This window comes from Nicotiana tomentosiformis, chromosome 2 (genome assembly GCF_000390325.3).
Source record: "Nicotiana tomentosiformis chromosome 2, ASM39032v3, whole genome shotgun sequence".
Taxonomy (NCBI): domain Eukaryota; kingdom Viridiplantae; phylum Streptophyta; class Magnoliopsida; order Solanales; family Solanaceae; genus Nicotiana; species Nicotiana tomentosiformis.
In genome coordinates, this window is record NC_090813.1 from 52,386,785 (window position 1) to 52,410,550 (window position 23,766).

Below are 23,766 nucleotides of genomic sequence, written 5' to 3' on the forward strand. Positions count from 1 at the left end.
GGTCCCTTTAGTAAGGTGAAAAAAACACAAATCTAGCCACGAACTTAACTTACATTTATAGGATTTGTAATAAAGAATTCGCTGCATATTTTATCTTTTGTCAGTCTTGCACGTTGAAACCTACATAAATTGCCTGCCTCTCAATCTGATGCAGATCAAGCATGTCTAGAATAGTTATTTCCTCAATGTAGGAACCAAATTGTGATTCTTTTGGACTCAAAGCAACATAAATAGGTTTAAAAAAAAATTGGGCACCATTTTTATATATAGCGCGGTGAATAATCGCGCTATATATAAAATGTGGCCCACTAATAATTCATCTGCACTTAACTGACCCACCAATAATTCATATAGGTATAACGTATATTATGCATGCGCTATACATCAAATAATTGTGCCCCGGACTGTTTCTTTTTTCTTATTTAAGGAGTTTCAGAATTTGGTAAAAATTCATTCAGGATCCTTCAAGTCTTCCGAAATATTTGTTTGTTAAGTTATTTTGCATTTTGTCATAATGTCCGAAGAGCGAAAAATTAGAGTTTCATTATATTGGGGGGAGGGGGGTGAGGTTATGGCGCAGAATAACTTAGTACGCTATAGTTGTTCTCCACAGTGTCATGTTAAGTTGGCACTTATAATGGGGTACGATAGATTGGTATCGTTGTTATGTAAAAAAATGAGGGTGAGCAAACGTTCGGTGAATATTAAAGTAACCGGAAGATATTTGTATTCTGTTACTCCGCAAGGGGTTGCTTGTTATGCTGAGTTTAACATCGAAGACGATGAAACTCTAACAAATTTTTTGAGGACTCCGGATGAACATCGGGAACCTCTTGTGATAAAAATGTTGGGAATGTACGTCAAGACTGAAGACGTTCGCAAGAATGAGGTTTCGCAAAATAGGGATATCCATGAATCATCGGGTGATTTTTTTGGAGTAGTTTTATCCGAACATGTTCTGGGTGAAAGAATTTGGCCAGATCTAAACTTATTTTCACGGGCGAATGAGGGGCGATGACATCATTTTCTCCAAGTTTACATAATCCACAAGCCGAGTGGTAAACTTCAATTTTCCTTTGTGTTACGAAATTTATTTTTATGTATTGAATTGTATTAAAACTCATATATTTCACAGGGAGTACCGGGCAGATATGAATTTTAAAAGCTATGAACTAACTGACAGTTGGAACATGCTTAGTTTTGGTGTGTTGGATCATGGTGGTCCATCCGGAAGTCATGAGCAACAGGATAATGTGCATCATGGGATATCAACACATTATAATTTGTAATTGAAGTGATAAAGTTTATATGTAAAATTGGATGAATTTGATAAACTCATTATTTTATTGGTTGTGCAGTGAAAATGAGCAACTTGAAGGTCCTATCCTTACACAATTACCCGAAGACGATATATTTAATCGAAATTTGACAGATGCGCAGAGCCAGGAAGATGATAGTGATTATGATAACAATGTTGATGAGTCTGGAGATGACACACTCTTCCATGACGAGGACGAGAATGATGAACCTGATTTGACGAGGGAGTATGCTCCACCTCCCATTAGACTAAGAGTGTACGAGTCCCATGTGTCGTTTCATTCAAGGGTGATTCCCTACCTTGATCAGTTGCCAAGTATGCCGGATGTGGATGCACTCACAAGGGATCTTGACAAAATTCGGACAACAATGTGGGATGAATCTAGAGCAATGGTGTTGTCACAGGGCATGCTTTTTACTGATAAAGCGCACCTAAGCAGGGCGGTGTGAATGTACAATATAAAAGAGTGTTGTGAGATCGTGGTTCATGAGTCATCTCCGGAAGTATACAAGGTTATTTGTCGTAGATGGTTTCAAGGTTGTAATTGGATGCTGCGTGATATGTGGATTATGGGAAAATACATTGGCACCCACAATTGTGAAATGGACACATTCAGTGGGAATCATTTTAACTTGAATGTTGACTTGATTTCTCTTGTCTTGATTCCACACATTAAAGCGTCCATAAGGTACAAGATCAAAGAGTGTATAACATCTGTCCACCAGGTATATGGATGTACCATTACCAAACGAAAGGCATTTCTCGAGTGTAAACGTGCGTTTGAAATTATTATGGTAACTGGGATAAGTCATTTACTGCTCTACCCAGGTACATGGCTGCATTGAAACACTTTAACCCCGACACTGTTGAATGAAAGCTTGAGCGGAGTACGTGAATACCAGAATACATATTCAGATATGTGTTCAGGGCATTTAAACCAGCCATTGATGGTTTTGTGCATTGTCGGCCAGTAATATCCATAGACAGCACTCATGTCTATGGAAAGTATGATATTAAATTATTGATCGCCGTTGATGTAGATGCTAATGGAAGTATATTTCCCCTAGCATTTGCTATTTGTGCCAATGAAAGCCAAGAGACGTGAACATTATTTTTGAACTACTTGAAGGAGCACGTTGTCAAACAACGTTTAGGTATTTGTCTAATATTTGATCAGTATGGCGGTATTTTAAGTTCTGTACAGAATTTGTGTACATGGCAGGAACCGTATGCCTATCACCGTTACTGTGTTAGGCACTTGAAGGCCAACTTCCAGAGGGCTTATCCGGACAAGGACTTGCATGATTTAATGTGGATGGATGCAACAGATCACCAAGAGTGTAAAATAAGGAGGTGAATGGAATTGATTAGGCAGGAAGACCTAGAAGCCTATCGTTGGTTGATACGACATGAGCTTGACAAGTGTACTTTGCATGCGGATTGTGGTACAAGATGAGAAATTCTGACTACAAATGTGTCAAAGTCTTTCAATGGGTTATTGAAGTCTGCACGTGGATTGCGAGTCAGTGCCATGGTATAGATGTCATTCAAGCAGATGGTAGAGAGATTTATTGAAATATCTAGAGGTGCATTGTCATTGATCGAAAGTGGTGTTGAATATATACCACAACCAATGAAACGATTTGAGAAATATAGGAAGCGAGCACAATGGCATTCATTTTTGCAGTATTGCATCAAGCGAAATATTTTTGAAGTTCGTACCGGTCTGCATCACAACCGTGGGAATAATACACATACCGTCAATGAAGCTAGAAGATTATGCTCCTATGGAAAATGGTCAATCTATCACTTGCCATACTCACATGCCATGAGGTGCTTTCAACATACAGATTTCGCGACAGCGACGTACGTTGATAAAGAATATAATGTTGCTGCATACTTAAACACCTTTAATGGACAGTTGCAGCCAGTGGGTGCTGAGCATTATTGGCTGCCGGAATCATTTAAAATGGTGTGTAACAAGGATTATGTGCGTCAACGGCAAGTGCAAAAAAGAACGCGTATACGGAACAAAATAGATGTCGGTGATACCATTTATGCGCGTAAATGTGGTATATGTTCCCAAACAAGACACGACCTCCGTAAATGTCCTTCAACTGGTTTGGGAAGCAGTGGTAATTCTGCTCCAGGTGCCAGTTCATCCAATGTGCCCTATTATCAAGGATAAATGTAGTGTTTTATTGGAGTAATTTTGTTGTACTAAATTTATGAAAATATTCAGGTTGCAAAATGTATGAAATAAAATTATATTTTCAATGGGATTAAATCTAATTTATATTTAGAATTAAAGATTCAATACAACAATTTAACATACACCCAAAGGAATAAAAAAATAATTGTCATTCGCCATTATCATCGTTGTCTGTCACTATTTCATTGTCACCGACTTTATTTTCTTTGTCAACATCTTGTACGCACCCTTCGGGACCAAGGGCATCGTAATCTAGGCCCTAGTTGACACACATTTCTTGTATTTCATCGCTATCATCAATAAGACCACTTGCTTGATTTTTACAATAATATGGGACTCCTACATCCAACATCTATGATAGAAACTTAGGTAGTCCCTCCCACTCGACAACTATTGGGAAAACAGGATAATCATTGTCTATATGCAATTTTTCATTTTCTAATAAATTCCAGTACTAATCCTCCGTTCCTTCTAGGTAGTTAAGATCATCCATTGCATGGTGAACAACAAGTGCCTTTTCCATCTCTAAAATCTCCTTCATCAAATGCCGAATCACTTCTGGTTCATCTTTGTGTGTGTTTGTTTGGAAGGTTGCAGATAGTGCTTTTGGTACAACAAGCTCATGCCAGTGACATAGTATTTCATAATCACATTGTTTTGAGTAAAGGAAAACCCATTGTAGTTTTTCGCCCCAAATTCGCATACCTTCAAGCTTTGTAGAATGCGCTTCGCCCTTAATAATATGTCCTGCAACTTTGAGATCAGTGTGTATACTGTATATTGATAGGCTTATTATCCAAGGGATGCAGAACACCATATAACTTGTCATCAAACAAATCAGTATAGCAACCTAGCATATTCTTTTCAAGGTAGGGATCGATTGTGTTATGACGTGTACCATTTGGATCTTTTGAACTACCTTCACCTTTTTGCCTCTTCGTAAACCACTTATTAAATGTTAGTTGCATTTCTGAATTGGATGTTGTTCTGGTTCTTCAAATGGTATTTGAATATTGATATGTTGGTTCAACTTAAGAAGAACTAAGCTGCATGTCGACCTATAAAAATGTGAAACATAGCGCCTCACCAATATGCGCTATGTGTATTGTCATGTCGACCTGAAAAAGCTGTTGATAAGAAATGCTGGACCCACTTGTACCCGAATGAATTATTATCACGCGAAACATAGCACCTCACCAATATGCGTTGTGTATTGTCATGTCGACCTGAAAAAGATGATGACCTGAAATGCTAGACCAACTTGTGCCCGAAAGAATCATTATCACGCGAAACATAGTGCCTCACCAATATGCGCTATGTGTATTGTCATGTCAACATGAAAAAGCTATCGGACTGAAAAAGCTGATGGCCTGAAAAAGCTGGACGCACTTGTACCCTAAAGAATCATTATCACGTGAAATATAGCGCCTCACCAATATGCGCTATGTAACCTAAAATCACTCTTAGCTTCCTATAAAAACCTTGCGCATTTTAGTTATTATTTGCGTCGTAACAAAACGAATAAAAAAAACTTTCCATTAAATTTCGATTTTCGAGCATTAAGACATGTTTGGATGCAAATTACGTACCAAGGTGTTACTGTAGCAAACGTGCAATTTTGAAGCCATGTTTGTCAAATTGCAATCTGGAGCGCAGACGTTGGATGTCTAAACAAGTTGTAAGTTATTATTCTTGGAAGAAATGTTTGTTAATACTTTTTATATAACATGTTAATTAATAGTCTTGTGTTATTCTCTCATTGGTAGGACGAAAAGAAATGTGGTTTTGATGAATGGTATGATGAACCCATTAATTAGGAATACTACAAATCATGTTTGCTAAATATTTGAAATCTGATCGGTGAATACGAACTCCAGATCGTGAAACTACAAGAACAACTTGCGGCATTGCTGGAGAAACTAAAAGAGACAGAAGAAGAAAAAAATAGGTTGGAGGAGAAATTTAAGTGGTTGAAGCAGAGAATAATGGGCGATAGTGACTAAACAAACACATTGATGTATTAAGTATAATATTTTATTTTTATGTTGTACGTGTCATGTATTATCTTTAATTGGTAACGAATTTAAATTTTATGTTAAGTTATCGATTTTTTTTGTGTTGAAGTGTTAAATTAATAAATATCCTGAGAAATAAAAATACATGCGCAAATTATGTAAAATATAAATAATGTCATATATATAAAAAATAATAAATGTCAGTGTGTCTCACAAATTATATGCTTTAAAGCATTGGTTGGCCTGAGGTGCATCCCATCACGCTCGGCTACGCTATCAGGATCATCCTCATCACGTCGCCTCTTTATCGGAGGATGCGCTACAGCACGATCGTCGGTAAAGCTGGCAGACTCGGTAGAAGCAGCCTTAGGGCCGGCAGTAACCTACAAAATAATAAAATATTTTACTATATAAAATAATAATTACTAACATACGTGTTAGGAATTTTTTTTAATGGTCATACCATGGTCTCAGCGGGCTCCTGAATAAGATCATCCGTCTCTGGCATCTCAATATTACACAATGCGGCCTCCGTGATGGGTGATGTCGAGGTCTTTAAAAAAATAAAAACGCTTTAGATATTACTGACTAATCAATGAGATAAAAACAAATAGAAATAATAGTAATACAAACAAACATGTGCATGAGTAGCGCCGCAAGGCTCTGTCGGAACATTGAGGTGAACTGGAGTAGATGAAGTATGTGCTAGACTCTCAGCATCCCTCGGTGATGAGCCATAACTCAGTCGTCGCCCACTATGAACCTCTCGTGTAGGACGAGAATCATCAACCGTCGATGGCTCTGGGGGATCGGGAAAATACTGATCCTACTAATGTCGCATAATGGCCATGCCCGCGATCAAAAATGGAGCTGACAGGGTCACCTGCGAAGTCCCTGGCAACAACTGAAAGCTGAATGACGGCAAGTCATGATGTGCATCGTGTGGCTCAGGGTGGTCACCCGACTGATCATCTCTAATATCGTCCATGGGTGCCTCAACGCCCCCTTGCTGGGGACCCCGTCCTCGCCGACCACCACGACCTCGTGGGACACACCTTCTACCTACCATGCCGGCCACGTCTACCACGTTCAGGCTCTACTGGTGGCCCATAATGGTACTCCTTTGGCGGCAAATAAGTAGCCTCGTATCCTAAGCGCTCATCATCTAGGGCATGTCTTAATGTCTCGGCAGCAAGATCAGTAGCCTGATGGCTATACCCATGCAAAGTTACCGCTCCCTCGCCGGTATACTGGAGCATTTGCAGTCCCAACTGGTAGAACTAATGTAAGCCAATAGCCTGCATAACATATAAACTATTAATTATGTAAGGATAATGTAACGTTATAAGTAAGTATAACAACTAACATACCTGTGCCTCATGCCTCCCGGCGTATGGAATGTACCGACCTCCAACGCGATGAACGGGATTCTCGACGAAAAGTCAGGTAACGCTGCGATACCAACCCATATACTCATGCTCGCCATCCGTACACTCAGCTGCAGGGGTGGAGGAATCAAGTCATACCTCTGGTCCCAAACCTCAATATGGGCCTCTAGCCAGGCCAAGTCTGTTTAGTCAACCCTGGATCATCATCCCGCTGGTAATGTGTCCTAATCCAAGTGGGCGGAATAGGTACAAGCTGCGGTTGACCAAACTGGCGAAGGGCTCGCTCGGTGGCATGATGCTCGACAATATCGAGACATATCAGTGGGACGGAAGATCTCCACATAGCTCGGCTGCAAGAGCAATAATCGGGCAAACCAGCTATGAGCGCATCGTTGTATGACCTCCATACGAACTATTAATTAAACACAAGAATCGTCAGTAAACGCAACAGATATAAAGCCAGGCCAAGTAAACTTAAGTATACATGTACCTGCGCGCCTTCAAGCAAATCCAACAAATCCCTGTAACAGGGGAGATGATGTCGAGCCTCGAACTCGTGTCCGTAGCCTCGCCTATCAACCCACCTCCAAGCAAAAGGGAGAAACGGTAGAGGTGGTTCATCCGGAGCCATCGGTGGTAGAGGTGGGTGGAGCTGCAGGAACCGCTCCCAGGCTCAAACCTAATATATATTGTGGACGTAAAATTTAAGGTATTTTTTTACTATGTATGTTATAATCCTGAAAAAAATTGACTATGTTTTCACTTGCAGTAGCGGTAAAAATCTAGCAACGTCTCTCTAGGTGCCATGCACCCCCGACACATCTGCCTATACAGGTAACCTAGAACAGCTGCATCCAGCTGTAACCAGGTAAATCATCTAGCCACTCCAGATGATGTAGAAATCTCAAGCTGACTAGGTTTTTCGAAGTGTTCGGGAACAGTACACCACCAAACATCAGTAGCAACAACAATCTCGTGTGCCGGTCGATATCCTCCGTCGGTGAAACATCCGTAATCTCCGCATAGTCGATATCATCCTGATGCTGCCGGACGGGCGTCAATTGCAATCGACTCGCCTCACTCAATGCAGTCTCCTCCGCTGGCTGAAAACCGGTGAGTCGCTGCAACATATGCAGGTAATGCACTGCCATATAGTCTCTAAGAGCATGCAGGTAAGCTACATGTAATCCATCAACCGACAACCCGAAGAGAACCTCTATGTCCTCAAGCGTGATGGCAACCTCACCGATGGGTAGATGAAACATGTGCGTCTCCGGTCGCCACTGCTCTATCATAGCCGTGATCAATGCCCGGTCGAACTGCAACCAGCCGATCTCTATGATCCTGTAGAAACCCGTATCCTGAAGGTGTCTAACTATACGGGGATGGAGTGGGTGGTCCCTAATGAACTCCCACATATCGACTATACGTCTGGGGCAGAATGTCTAGGATAAACACTGTCCATCCCAGATGTATGAAGACCTATGGTTGCCCTGTAGCAACAGTAGCTCTCGAGATGCATGTCCGGGATGAACATGAGTAACCTACATGACGATGTGTGTAAATTGAACAATATTAATTAAAGTATTTTTCCTTTTGATTGCTTAACGTCTTTAAATATATTGCAATATCTTTTATATTAATATTTAATCTATATTTTTACTATATTATTACCTAAGTTGATACATTTTCATTATTATTTTATATGTTAATTTATTATTTTATATGTTAGGTTATTATTTTATATATTAGTTTATTATTTTATATGTTAGTTAATTATTCTATACGTTAGTTTATTATTTTATACGTTAGTTTATTATTTTATATATTTTATTATTATTTTATATGTTTGTTTATTATTTTATGTCTTAGTTTATTATTTTGTATGTTAGTTTATTACTTTATATACTAGTTTATTACTTTCTATGTTTGTTTCTTATTTTATATGTTTGTTTCTTATTTTATAATTATACATGATTTAATTAATAAGTATTAATATAAAAATACTTAGTTTGACAAATATTGTTGTTTTTTATGTTATTTTCTTACATTTGTTAACTAACATTCGAGAGAGTTTGTGTTTGAACTATCATTTTTTTCTAAATATTTTTGGGGTTAACAGATAATTAAATGATTAATTTCAATAACTACAAAGATACTATGCTAAATGGCACTATATTTTACTATGCTAAAGGGTACTAGATTATAATTACGGGTACAACATAATCCTAAAGGGGCACTAAACAACAATAAAGTCACATATTAATATATGTACAACAATAAAATCTAAATTACATTAATTATTCATAAAATAATAATTTATCAATTTTACTAATCTTTTAGCACTTAAATAATCTAATTCGGATAAAAAATAACAAATTAATTTATTCACAAAACAATCACGAAAAAATATATACCACAGTAAAATGTAACTAATAAATATTTTTTATAACAACTAATAACATTAATTATTCATAAAATAATAATTTATCTATTTTACTAATTTTTTACTCCAACAATAATCTAATCCGGATAAAAAAATAACAAATTAATTAAATCATAAAACAATCACGAAAAAACATAGATCACAGTAAAAAATAACTAATACGCATTTTTATATATGAATTTTAACAAAAGGTAAGTCGGAATACCTCGAATTATAATTTTTTGAAAGGTGATGATTTGATAATTTAGGGGCCGAAACGAGCAATCCACTACGCGATAACGCTTTAGATCCGGTGTAAGCTTGCTACAATACCGAGAAGTTATACTTTTTGAAGGACGAGTGGGCTCCACTGAGTTTTTTTCTTTAAAAATGGAGGCGAGACTGATTTTTTGGTTTGGGGGTCTGCTGGTTCGCGAGATGACACAGATTTTTATATAGGTATAGCGCATATATAAGGTGTTATAGTATAGCACCTTATATATGCGTGCTATACCTCCCGCCCATTTTAAGTTCAAATATAGCGCGATTATTCACCGCGCTATACCTTAACGGACAAAACTGTCGTTAAGGTATAGCGTGGTGAATAACCGCGCTATATATAAAATGGTGCCCAATTATTTTTTAAACCTATTTGTGTTGCTTGAGTCCAAAAGAACCACACTTTGGTTCCGATCCCCACTTTAATTAACTTTTCGCTTTTTTGTGGTCCACAATCTTTGATTGTTTTAGATATCAAGAAGGAATTAACTTCTTTTTTCAAAGTTATCATTGAAGTAAAGATCCTAAGAGTATTCGTTATATTTTCGATTAACAAGTTACGGTAAATATGATCAATTTCATTATTAATTAATACGACAATGTATATTTCTTAATATGTATAAAAAATAACTAAAAGAAATTAAAATGGAAGGATGGAGTAATCTTATTAGATGGTGAATGAATCTCTTTGCAGTTCTTTTGTTAAACACAAGGACAACAAGAAGGAAGATATTAATGACTAATTTGTACACTGCAAATAGAGGTGTACAAAAAAAATCGATAAACCGCACCAAACCGATAATTCGAGTCAAATCAAAAAAAAAATCTGATGTGGTTTGGTATGATTTGATTTGGTATTGAAAAATAAAACCTGACCATAATTGGTTTGGTTTGGTTTGGTTTTAACTAAAAATAGTCAAACCGAAACCAAACCAACCCCATAGTACATTTATATAATTTTTAAAAATAATTAATACATATAAATATTTATTATAATATAATTTATAAATATTTCTTAAGTTTTTTCATTGTTTTATCTTTTAACGTATTATTTCAAGTTTAGACTTAACATTCTTAAATGGTAAATTTTTTTTATAGCCTATAAATGTAGTAACTCAAACAAAGTTCAAATCAATACTAATGTTAACAAAAGAAATTCAATTCAATACTAGGAATGACGAAAGTGTTGGATAATTATTTTAGTTTTACATTGGTTTATAATGAAAATGCATAACTTAGTTTATCTTTTTCTTTAGTGCTTAGTTATGTAATTAATATTAGTACTTATTAGCTATATTTATTTTAACATGACCTATATAGTATTTTTAGATTATGTTAATTTTTATTATGATTTATTAATTAGCAATATTTATTTTATGTAATTTTATTATTTTATCTTTGTTATTGAATATTTTAGTATAATGCGATGACTTATCTCATATTATTGTGTTAGTTTCATGGAAAACACATTATATAGTTGTATTTTATTAGGACTTAAGAAATAGTTGGAGCACAAGTTACATATTTTATGTTATGAAGACTTTACCAGAAAAAACCCGAAAATCCGAGAAAAACCGAGATTGAAAAACCCGACTTTGTTGGTTTGGTTAGGTTTTATTTATAAATTTAAAAATCCGACAACATTGGTTTAGTTTTATAATTAAAAAATTCGAACCAACCCGACCTATATAAACTCATACACTGCACTTGGCTGATTTACTTTAATTTCCATATACTAATTAGTTTTTTCACTTGTATACTCAGTAATATAATTGCTTGAGATTTTAACGAGGGGACAGGGGACTGGAAGTCGCACCGAAATCCTTGTCAATGTTTGATTTTGGACAATTGCAGTCCTTGTCCAAAGTTTTAAAATATGAAATTTGTTATAAAATAAAAGCAACTTAGTAAAACATGAACAAGACATATTGTTATGAAATAAAAGCAATTTAGTAAAACATGAACAAGAAATAGAGATAGAGAGAAGGAAGAGATTTTCTTCTTCAATTGTGTGTATTTTCCTATCTATTACAAGGCCTTTATATAGGCATGAAAAGTGAAGAAAAATATGTCATTGAATATGTCATTAAGCATTTGAGAAGATCATGGAAGAAGAATAGACATCCACCATAATTTGATTTTTCTTATAACACTCCCCCTTGGATGTCCATAGATAATGTACCTCGTTAAAACCTTATTAGAAAAAAAGCCCTATGGGGAAAAAAAATCCTAGTGAGAGAAAAAGAGTACACATATTTAGAAATACGCCTTTTGGTTGCCTCATTAAAAACCTTGCAAGAAAAACCCAGTGGGACAAAACCTTGTAAGGAAGTATACTAGTTTCTTGAAGGTTGACGTCGGTAGAGATTTGGTGAACAAATCAGCCATATTATCACTTGAACGGATCTGTTGCACATTGATATCATCATTCTTTTGAAGATCATGTGTAAAAAATAACTTTGGTAAAATGTGCTTTGTCCTATCCCATTTTATGAATCCCCCCTTCAACTGGGATATGCATGTTGCATTGTCTTCATACAAAATTGTGGGTGGTTTGTCACACTTCAAACCATATTTGTCTCGAATAAGGTGTATTATAGACCTCAACCATACACATTCTCGCCTTGCTTCATGAATAGCAATTATCTCATCATGATTAGATGAAGTAGTCACGATTGATTGCTTAGTCGATCTCCAAGATATGGCAGTGCCTCTATATGTAAACACATAGCCTATTTGAGATCGAACTTTTTGTGGGTCATATAAATACCCAGTATCGGCATAACCAACAAGATCAGGACTGCAATCATTTTCATAAAATAATCCCATACCGATAGTCCCTTTTAGATACTGCAATATGTGTTTGATTCCATTCCAATGTCTCCTTGTAGGAGCAGAGCTATATCTTGTTAAGACATTAACTGAAAAAGTTATGTCAGACCTTGTAATGTTAGAAAGATACATTAGTGCACCAATTGCACTAAGATATGGTACGTCGGGACCAAGAAGCTTTTCATTATTTTCATGAGGTCGGAATGGATGTGTTTTATCCATATAAAATCGCTTTAAAATCATTTTAGTGAATGTTGATTGATGGACAAAAATTTCATCTTTCATATACTAAATTTGTAGACCAAGACAAAATTTTATCTTTCCAAGATTTTATTACAAATTCTCTCTTTAGATAGTCTACTACTTTAGGAAGCTCTACTGCTTTAGGAAGCTCCCTAGGAGTTCCAATAATATTTAAATCATCAACATACACGGTGATTATAACAAATTTAGATCCACATCTTTTTATAAAGACACAAGGACAAATTGAATCATTCTTGTACCCTTCTTTCAACAGGTACTCACTCAGGCGATTATACCACATGTGCCCTAATTGTTTCAATCCGTATAAGAATTTTTGAAACTTTATTTAATAAATTACTTGAAAACTTTAATATGCTTCAGAACAATTTAAATCCTTCAATGATTTCCATTATACGCATATCACATTTTTCTTGAATTGCCAGATTAAAACCTGAAATGGCGACATCCACCATAGGAGAACATGTCTCTATATAATCAATGCCAGGATATTTATAAATCTTCTTGTGACACAAGTCGTCTTTATGTCTATCGACTTGATCTTCTTTTTTTTTTTCACACAAGAACACATTTATACCTCAACTAGCTTTATACTTTAAGGTGTTGGGACTATCCGTCCAACTTCATATTTTTCATGTGAAATCAATTTTCATTGCGTATTTTTCATTTGGCCAATTATTTATCTGTCCAAATTTCATGACAGATTTGAGCTCAAGATCCTCGTCAATATTAATAATATTTAGCGCTACATTATATTAACAATATCGTCGACGATCATTTTATATCGGTTCTACTATTATTCAATAAAGACATAACTTATTGAGATCTCTTTATCTTATTATTTTCAGGTACCTGAGCCTCTCCCATGAGGTCTTATGAAGTGTTATGTCGTGGTGCTCTTCTAGAGCACTTGCCTCCTTATTATGACCATCTTGAACATTTGCTCATCTCCTTCTTCAAGGAGTTTTATCTTTGGAACCGATTAGTCTATTATGCTTTATGCATGCCATGGACTCTATTCATTATGGACTTTATTTTATTTGGAGCATTAGCAGCTGAATATGACATTTAGCTTTGGGTCAGCAAATACGCCCGGCAATATTTTACAAATGAATTATCACTTGAACTTCAAGTTCACATTTTTTCGTACGAGGATCTCGATGTACTCATAATAATTCATTACATGCATTACTTTTTCAGCTGCCCATTTTCTCCCCTATTGTTGGGATCACCAACACATATCCCTAGCCTTATTTGGGGATCTATCTTTGTGCACTGTGGTAGAACAATTAAATTATATAGCACATTCATATTTCTAGATGGAAATTATTTGGTTCCTGACCCTGAACCGATTGTGATAGGGAGAACTTATCATAACTTGGCTAGATGCTTACAAGTGTTGTTGTATATTAAATAATACATCAAATACCAAATTTTATTTTGGCAATTTTGTTCTCATAACCAATGGTTTAGATATAATTGGAGGCATACAATTTCTATTAAACCAACTTGGATTTAAACCAGTATTATCAAGATAAATCATCATAATTTATATTCTGGAACTGTGCTCTAATAATTTGAGCAATCAATCTTGCAAAAGCCAAACTACAAGTTGATAACAAATGCACATGTGACCATAAAATAGATGCATCTATGAAAATCATATAATAGTAAACAGTCCACATGGAAGGTGACTGAGCCCATATATTTATCACCTTTTATTTGTTCCAGAAATCAAGGGATTCAATCCCTAACCTTAACTGGTATATTATGAGAATAAGCAGCACAAGAGAATTCTTGAAGAATCTTATATTTCTTCAATATATGCCAATGTAATTCTCAATTAATTTTTTCACATCATAATTGAACCGAGATGGTCAACCGGTCATGCCAACTAATATTTATTTCAGTAAACCTCTAGTTTACTTGTGGCTTGTGATTGCATCATCATGCTTATACTTGTGTAGTACAAATAAAAGAAAAGTCAGGTAACCTTTCATATTTACCCGGTATGATTATAGTAATATAAAGATATTCAATCTTCTTTTCATTTATAGTCTCAATATGCCAACCACTTTGGCTAATATATTTGTAAATCAAAATATTTCTTTTGAGACTTACTACAATATTAATGTTATGAACAATTTCATTCATCCGGGTAGTAACAAATTAGTTCTTTCAGAACTCTTAACTGTTTTTATACTACAAGATCTTTTGTCACACCATCCATATAATGAATGTCTCCTTCACAAAGAGAATCATATCATAATAATTGTAATGTTCAAAATCATCACAAGCAAAATATTTTTTTTTGCTTTAATTTTACTTTTAATAACTTTCATAAGGCATGACAAAATATATTTTGGCATATCATATGCATGCGACCAATGATATATTTATATAACTACACAATAATATTCATTATCTTTCTTTGTCTCAAACCTCCCTTAGAGGTGAGTTGTAGTATTTATCCAACTATGCACAAGTACATTATTATGCATAATCTTTATCATATATATATATATATATATATTTTCACATTCACTTTCAGGAATGAGTATGCAATCTCAATATTTATCACAAGTCACATTCTCTTCAAAGAATTTCTCCCTTTTTATAATTATCATAGTGATAACTATTATTATTTTGGCCTTTCGCATGCCCACATTCATTGGTCAACCACTTGTTTTTATTTAGACTTATCATGCACTGCTATCACATTCACTTCAAGAATGGAGCAAATCAAGTGGGACAAGTTTCATGCTTTTTCATGAAAATTATATTATTTTTTTCTTTAGTTATTATTATTATTATCAATATGGTGCATTAGGACTCAAACCCAATGCCTTACCCATATAAAGGCATGCTAGGCCATAATGCGTTGGAACTTGAATCCAACATCTTTTCATCAACAATAGTGCGTTGGGACTTGAACCCATTGTCTTACCCTCAAACTTTGGCATAATGGGCCAAAATTCACTAGGACTCGCACTCGAGCCTTTAAAATATTATTACTTCATAATTATAGGCATAAGTAAATTAACTTTCAAGAAGACATATATAACTATTTCAATCTTGAACAATTCCTCTGCAACAAAAATGCTAGTTAGGATATATGCCATTTTGTTTTCAAATGATACAATCACTTTTACATTTTAATAAATTAATTAGGGGAAAGGTGCAGATAACCTATAACCACTTATATTTCAAAGACTATAAGAATTTCACCAAAAAAACCTAATACGGAGGAATGAGCATTATGTTTCCAGCAAAAATATTTAAGGCTTAATGCATAACTGTGACTATTATAAATTATAACTATATTGAGTTTATATTGATTGTATATTCGAATGCCAAATTTGTAAGGTACTGTAAAATCGCCTACATATTTGATAATTTTGCTTTCAATGAAATACATCATGTGATGGTAAAAATATTATTACTAAATTACCTTAATAATTATCTATCATAGTATGTAAAAGGTCAGAACATATATATACGTTAGAATATTATCTTTGTCCTATAAGAGATGTAGCAAATAAAGACATACCTTTCCAGTTCTTTATTTCACTGGATACAATTGAAAAAAATATTTTTACTAAACACTGCACATAAAGTTAATGCAAAGATATAAAAATATGAATGGGTTTAGATGGATGTAAAACTTATCTTTGTATTATCATCCAAGACATTTTTCATTGTACTTGATCTCATTGCCTGCTTATAACTTACATAGTCTTGACATAGAAGATTATGAAATGAGCAATTCGTGCTGATAACGTGTTATAAAATAAAAGCAACTTAGTAAAACATGAACAAGACATGTTATTATGAAATAAAAGCAATTTAGTAAAACATGAACAAGAAATAGAGATAGAGAGAAGGAAGAGATTTTCTTCTTCAATTGTGTGTATTTTTCTATCTATTACAAGACTTTTATATAGGCATGAAAAGTGAAGAAAAATATGTCATTGAATATGTCATTAAGCATTTGAGAAGATCATAGAGGAAGAGTAGACATCCACCATAATTTGATTTTTCTTATAACAGAATTTACATGTCAGATAATTTTTCATTATTTTAGTTTAATCGAGCGCATTATATGGTTTCCAATTCTTTTAGTGGCAAAATAGTTAACCTCATTCACTTTAATTGTTATATTTTATATGCATTTTAAAGTTAAACAAATTTGAACAGGCCGCAATACTTTGATTTGGCTATTATTGTCCATTAAAGGGCTAGCACCATTAGGCAAGAGGACCCCTACTAATATTGATTGATATGTCAATAGGCATTAGGAATAGGCTTTTGTAGCGCTAAAAATCAATCTCTTCAAAATGGTAAATGCACCTACATTTATTACTCTGTTCTTTTTTTTCCCCCCTCCTATCCCTTGCCTCCTTTTTTTTTTTTAATTTTCTTTTGAAATTGGAGTACATTAAAAGAAAATTTAGGAATTGCATTTTTTGAAATTTCTTAAAAAAATAGATGCACACAAATGTGTCTTTCTTTTTTCTCCTTATTTGCAGTTTGGTTCAAAAGCAGATGGGCTTACACTTGTACGCAACATTAATGTATCGAGGTCCGAGGATATCAACAAGATCAGCCCAATTCTCTTATGGCTTCAAAACCCAAATTTCATGCTCAGTTGTAGGCCATTGCATTTGTTGGGATTGTTACATAAATAACTTGTTAGATTCACTATTTACTTTTTTCAGCCAGATTATACATATTTATGCACACATTATATATAAATTATGCATATATTATATACATGTCGGCTATTTTTAGTTTAAAAGATTAGGTGTACGGCTATTTGGGTTAATTCTTTCCTACTTAGCTACTTCACGAAGGGGAGCCTTGGAGCAACAGTAAATTTGTCTCCGTTATAGGTCACGGATTCGAACTGTAGAATCAACTACTGATACTTGTATTAGGGTAGATTGCCTACATCACATTCTCTTAAGTGCACCCTTACCACGGACCCTACTTGAGCACGGGATGCGTGTTATTTCACAATTATATTTGTAGTAACTTATCAAATAGTTTCCAATAAAGGGTAAGTTGGACGAATAATTTCCGCAGGCTCAAACTGAAACATGTGAAATTGTCCAACACACAATTGCCAAGCAGCTATCGGTTGATGTGAGCACTATCACTCCCAGACCAAGTTTGCCGATTTGGGTGCTGAATTTCTTGACACCGTAAGTTTTTTGTTTAAAGTTTAAACTTTTGTACATTAACGTGTATAATTATTTTATATTATAAAATTACGTTATTCTTACAATAAAGGAGTAACTATTATAACCACAAGTTTGATATGATAACTTGGATAACAAAATAGACAACCTATCATTACAAGTTAAAGTACGCTAACAATATAAATTTTTTACGCTGATAGTTTATTTAAGTTAAATATTTCTACTACATTCAATGCCTTTTCCTTTGGTCCACAATTAAATAGGTCAAAATAATGATGCCTCTAGAAGAGATGTTTGGAGTCTCAGTTGGAGAAGGAGGAGCTCAAAACATTGACACTATCCAAGATGTTGCTGGTCTAATTGAGAAAGTGAAGGCAATTGCTGATTAATATGCTGTGATTACAATTATCTGCAATGGTCAATTTGAATGCAGACACAATCAGCTGAAAACAGCCTTACTAGGTAATTGTAGATAAAAAATTTCTAAATATTATTTCTTATATGACAAAAATAATAATTAGTGTGCTATTGCAAACTAAAATTCTTATAGTGTAAAGAATCTCTATGCCCTCACTGTATATAAGTTAAATGAAACAATAAATATCAAAGATTTAATAGATACTTATGAAAATGTCTCTTTTTTCCTTTGGGTTTACAAGCGTATGCGTAATTCGGTAACTCTCCTGCATCTAAATTCAAATTACACCAGTATAGAGGAGTCTGTCTTCACAAATTAACTCATGCATTCTTTTCTTTTTTCGCGCATAGTGGAATATTATCCGTATCTCTCCTACATCTTCAAATTAAAATAGTTAATCCATTTAAAATCAGTTTTACAAAAAAATGAGAATATATACACAACTGTACGTTGTTAGTGAATAGAGTTATATGCAGTTGGATATTTTCAATATCTATGTGGACAGAAGATGACGTGTCACGTCCCAAACTATCCCCTAAACATGACTGGCACCCAACTAATACTATCCGCTAAGAAAACCAATTTCTCATACATTTAAGCATTCGTTCACGACGTTTAATAAGATGAATTAATATTTTTGAGTAATTCTTTTATTTAATTATGAAAGTCCAATCACAAAACTAAGCAAATAACATTGTACCCCAAATCCCACACTACACCATGGATCAATCTAAAGAGAGTTACACAAGTTTAATAATAGGTGCACAAACACCAAAAGAAATAAATGAGAATGACTATGTCGGCAACCTCCACGAATAATGTGACGGCTTACCTCAGCACGAGATCACTTCTAGCGAACTCTTCGGCCATTAGCTTCGTCATCAATAACAATATCTGCATGAATATGCAGGTAAGGAGTAAGTTATACGTGAATATAATCCAGTAAGATCCTCGATCCGCTACTTTGAATACCTCTGGAACAAGTATTTAAAAATACAAATACACCACAACAAGAACAATATAATAAACACAAAAAATTATACAACCACGCAATATATGCGTATCAACAGAGTTAATTAGAATTAACCAGTAAGCGTACACATATTTTAATACAGTACACATTAAGGACTTGTCATAACTGCAGTGAAAGAAATTAACCAACACCTCTACGAGTCTACAACGGCACCACAATGCCTCAAATATACAATGAAGCATATACACAATGCTCACCGAATCATACACAATTCCCCAAATATATCAAGAAGCATACACAATGCCCGAGTAATGTACAAAGGTATACACAATGCCCCAACATCATGGCTCACAGCCGTATCAAATCATCAAATCCAACCTTATGACTCAGAGCCCTATCATACTATCAAATAACTTATAAGATATTTTTTAGTATTTTTGTAATTTTTATAAAGTAATATATTTGCGGCTAGTCAAAGACCATCGATTTTGCCAAGAGCACGCTTGTCCTAACACATGGATCGGGTAGACAAAGAACATTTTCAAAACGGGTCTTGAAAAAGCAAATATCAAAGCTTAAAGTCTCACTTACCTTCTTAACGGGAAGTTCCCCAACCTTGCAATGTCTAGAACACCAATCAAACGACCTTCAATGACCTCAATCTATCGAAAAGTATTGATAAATAATGTCAATTATGATAGTCGGAGTCAAATTTCAATTTCGGTGTCAAATCTCAATCTCCCTCAATTTTAAGCTTAAGGCTAAATCTAAATATTCTACACCTCAAATATCGTATTCTTAAAGGTAAATACATATTCCAATATCTCAATCTAAACTCAATGTTTAATATACCAATTTAATATAGCAAAATTCATGTCCCAGATAATAATCATAACGTATGCGGAAAGAAAGATTAGAAAAATTGATCAGTTCTGAACGTTTGCACATTTACATACTAATCCCTTACTCAAAATCTAACTTTTATTTCTAATCCCAATTTAACTATCACTGCTTAATCATTAGGCATCGAAAGAAAAGAAGCATAAACCAAAATTGTATCACCAAAATTGTATTGGGTAAAATATATTATGACACGTGGCCGTCCGAGAAAGGGACACGTGGAACCCAAGACAGAGTGATGATTGAAGACCGAAAATAACTGCTTCGTTTGTCACCGGGAAGAATAATGCTTATAAAGATGTGATAAATGCTCTTCTCCCGGTAGCATTCAATAGCGAATATTCATAGCATCAAGAGCAGTTACCCGTTACAAGGAATTTAGCATTTAGGTTCACCGTTACATCTTCATCAATGCCCCTCATAATTGACATTAAAGAAGGGCACGACCCTATGACCTTCTTCACAGCTATGAATAGTGACCTCAGTTGTCATTGTAAAGGACATGAATTTTCTGGCAAACTTATAGTATATTTTATACAAAGCTCAATCCAATCTTATCGTCTTATTTCTCGATCCTTTTTTTGTTGTGCACGGAAACCTTGTTCCCGGAATTATTGCTTCTGCTGTTTCGTCTATATCTTAAGGCTAAGTATTGCGTAATTCTTCAATTATTTATTTATTTCAGGATCAAATTAATTTACTTATCTAGAAATCACATATAAATTCAACTGTACCATTTTACGGGTAAATAGTTTGACCTCCACCGTGGGGCCTAGATAGCCGCGTAATTAAATTGATCCTTGCCTTTTTTACTAACATGTTTTGATCATTTTTATCTTAGAAAAAATCATAAGAAATGGCAGACAACACTGTTAACGACATGCACAACCCCGAGATTCTAGGGGATCAACCTCATTCCGAGAACTCAATCAGCGACACCCATAATGAAGGGAGTGACGCTACACCAACGCATGACAAACAGTATCCTCGACATGTTCGGGCGACCACTCCTGATGATGCTGATGAGGAGCATGTCGTCGACACGGTAAGGGTCTTGCAAGAGCAACAAGCTATTATTCTAGACCACCTTAGGCGACAGGATAAAGTTGAAGCAATCGCTATCGGGAGCTTTCAATAATGCAAACAGACGAGATCCGATCCCTCTCGGAATTTCCATGAATCAAACATTGCGGGATCGACAATAACACTCCCAGGGGTGAAATTGGCTCCGATGGGGCAGGAGGAACAGATCCAGTCTTAACAACGAGAATGATTCTTTCAAGAATGAACTTTTACGGTTCATGAGGAAAGTAAACGCCCGTATGGACCGGATCCCGGGAGCGCTACCAGTACGAAAAGACCCGGACTCGAATAAGTATACTCAATTGCCGCACAAGCCAAGTGCGACACCAGAGTTAATCCCGAAGCGATTCAAAATGCCTGAAATGCCAAAGTATGATGGAACTTCAGACCTCCAAGAGCATATTACCACCTATACGGCAACGATAAAGGGGATTGATTTAGCTCCTCACGAAATTGAATCTGTGCTGTTGAAGAAATTTGGAGAAACCTTCACGAGGGGGACCTTGACATGATATTCACTGTTACTCGGGCATTCCATAGATTCCTTCGAAATGCTTGCGGATTCTTTCATCAAGGCTCATGCCGGGGCAAGAAAAGTACATGCCCGAAAGGCCGACATATTCAGGATAGCGCAAGAAGAGTTCGAGCTGCTACGAGAGTTCGTTACCCGATTCCAGAAGGAGAGAATGTTGCTCCCGGCTGTCCTAGATGAATGGGCGGCTGAGGCGTTCACCAAAGAATTGAATCCGAGAAGTTCAGACGCTTCCCGATAATTGAAAGAGAGCCTACTCGAGTTTCAAGCAACAACCTGGGCGGACGTCCACAACCGGTAAGAATCAAAAATAAGGATCGAAGATGATTAGGTTGGTTTTCCATTGTCAACCAAAGGACGAGAAAAGAATAAGGAAAAATCAAAGGATTATTATGACGCGGGCAGGCGGACTTCGAGGGGCCGGTTTTTGCCTTACGAACGAATCGAAGGCCACATCAGAGGTTTCCGGATAGTGGACAGGTTCACGATCGACAGGAGGACCGATTGTGGTCGGAATAATCGATCACTGCAGGATAAAGAAGTGGCAGGATCGCGGGATCTTTCCTACCCCAAATTATCTGAATACAACTTCAACATCAGTATAGTGGAATTGGTATCGGACATAAAAAATATCAAAGGAGCACGATTCCCAAGATTGATGATATATTATTCTAACCAGAGGGATCCCAACTTGTGGTGTGAATACCACGAGACGAATGGCCACCGGACAGGGGATTGTCGACTTCTCCAGGAAGAAGTGGCAACATTACTAAAGAATGGTCACCTCAGAGAATTTTTGAGTGACTGAGCTAAGAACAATTATGGTAGTAACTGAGACAACGTGGAACCCTTGAAAGCGAGAGAAGATCCCCCGCGTCAAATATTCAACATGATCTTCAGAGGGAACGAGATTAACGGGGTCACCTTTTCAGCAGCAAAGAAGACAAAAGTATCAATAACGCATAGCAAAAGGCTTCGGGAAGACGATATCACTTTTACGGAGGAGGACGCAGACGGATTGCTACTACCACACAACGACATGTTGGTAATTTCTTTAAATGTGCCAGATTTTAAGATTAAATGTGTTTTAGTGGATCCAGGGAGTTCGGCTAATATCATACAATGGAGAGTATTGGAGCAAGCTAAACTCACCGAAAGCATTATTCCGGCCACAAAGATCCTCGTCGGATTCAACCTCGCAAGTGTGACAACTCGGGGAGAAATTTTATTGCTCACAAACACTGAAGGAGTAACGAAAATAACTCTTTTCGAAGTGGTAAATGGTGATATGGGATACAACATCATTCTAGGAAGGCCATGGTTGCACAAAATGAAAGATGTACCATCAACATACCATCAATTGCTGAAGTTTCCAACACCTGAGGGAATTAAGCAGATAAGGGGTGACCAACCGGCAGCACGGGAGATAAATGCAATTTCGGTCTCCAGTAGCAAAGGAAAGAAACATGTGGCATAGCAATTACAGGACCCTGCACATACTCCTGAACTAGATAAAGTTAGCCATACGTTAAAAGATAATCAGGTGCCGAGATATTTCCAAGCTTCAGAAGAGACCGGTGCGATGAAGTCCACAGTGAAAGAGCTGGAGCAAGTGGCATTATTTGGGGAATTCCTAGAAAGGAAATTCCACCTTGGAACTCAGGTCCGACTTCATTAAATTCCTTAAATCTAATGTTGTTTGTTTTGCATGGTAGCATGAGGACATGACAGGTATCCCGATAGAGGTAGCCGTACACAAGTTAAGCTTAGATCCTAACGTACCTCCGATAAGACAAAAGAAGCGCTCAATCGCCGAAGCCAGGAATAAATTCGTCAAAGAAGAGGTAACCCGCTTACTTAATATCGTCTCGATCCGAGAGATAAGATATCCAGACTGGCTAGCTAATGTAGTAGTAGTTCCAAAAAAGA

At 35.8% G+C, this 23,766-nt stretch overlaps 2 protein-coding genes across 2 annotated transcripts; one reads left to right on the top strand and one right to left on the bottom strand.

The window, feature by feature from the left end:
- Positions 1 to 7,772: 7,772 nt before the first annotated feature.
- Positions 7,773 to 8,351, bottom strand: LOC138904804 (serine/threonine-protein phosphatase 7 long form homolog). The gene has a single exon (XM_070193307.1). It carries the CDS (start codon positions 8,349 to 8,351, stop codon positions 7,773 to 7,775), a length of 579 nt encoding a protein of 192 aa, XP_070049408.1.
- A 14,375-nt stretch (positions 8,352 to 22,726) lies between these two features.
- LOC138904805 (uncharacterized) lies at positions 22,727 to 23,314 on the top strand. The gene has a single exon (XM_070193308.1). It carries the CDS (start codon positions 22,727 to 22,729, stop codon positions 23,312 to 23,314), a length of 588 nt encoding a protein of 195 aa, XP_070049409.1.
- Positions 23,315 to 23,766: the final 452 nt, after the last annotated feature.

Excerpts from the sequence above, each read along its gene's own strand:
- LOC138904805 (XM_070193308.1), top strand. The coding sequence starts at position 22,727 with ATGATCTTCAGAGGGAACGAGATTAACGGGGTCACCTTTTCAGCAGCA.
- LOC138904804 (XM_070193307.1), bottom strand. The coding sequence starts at position 8,351 with ATGTGGGAGTTCATTAGGGACCACCCACTCCATCCCCGTATAGTTAGA.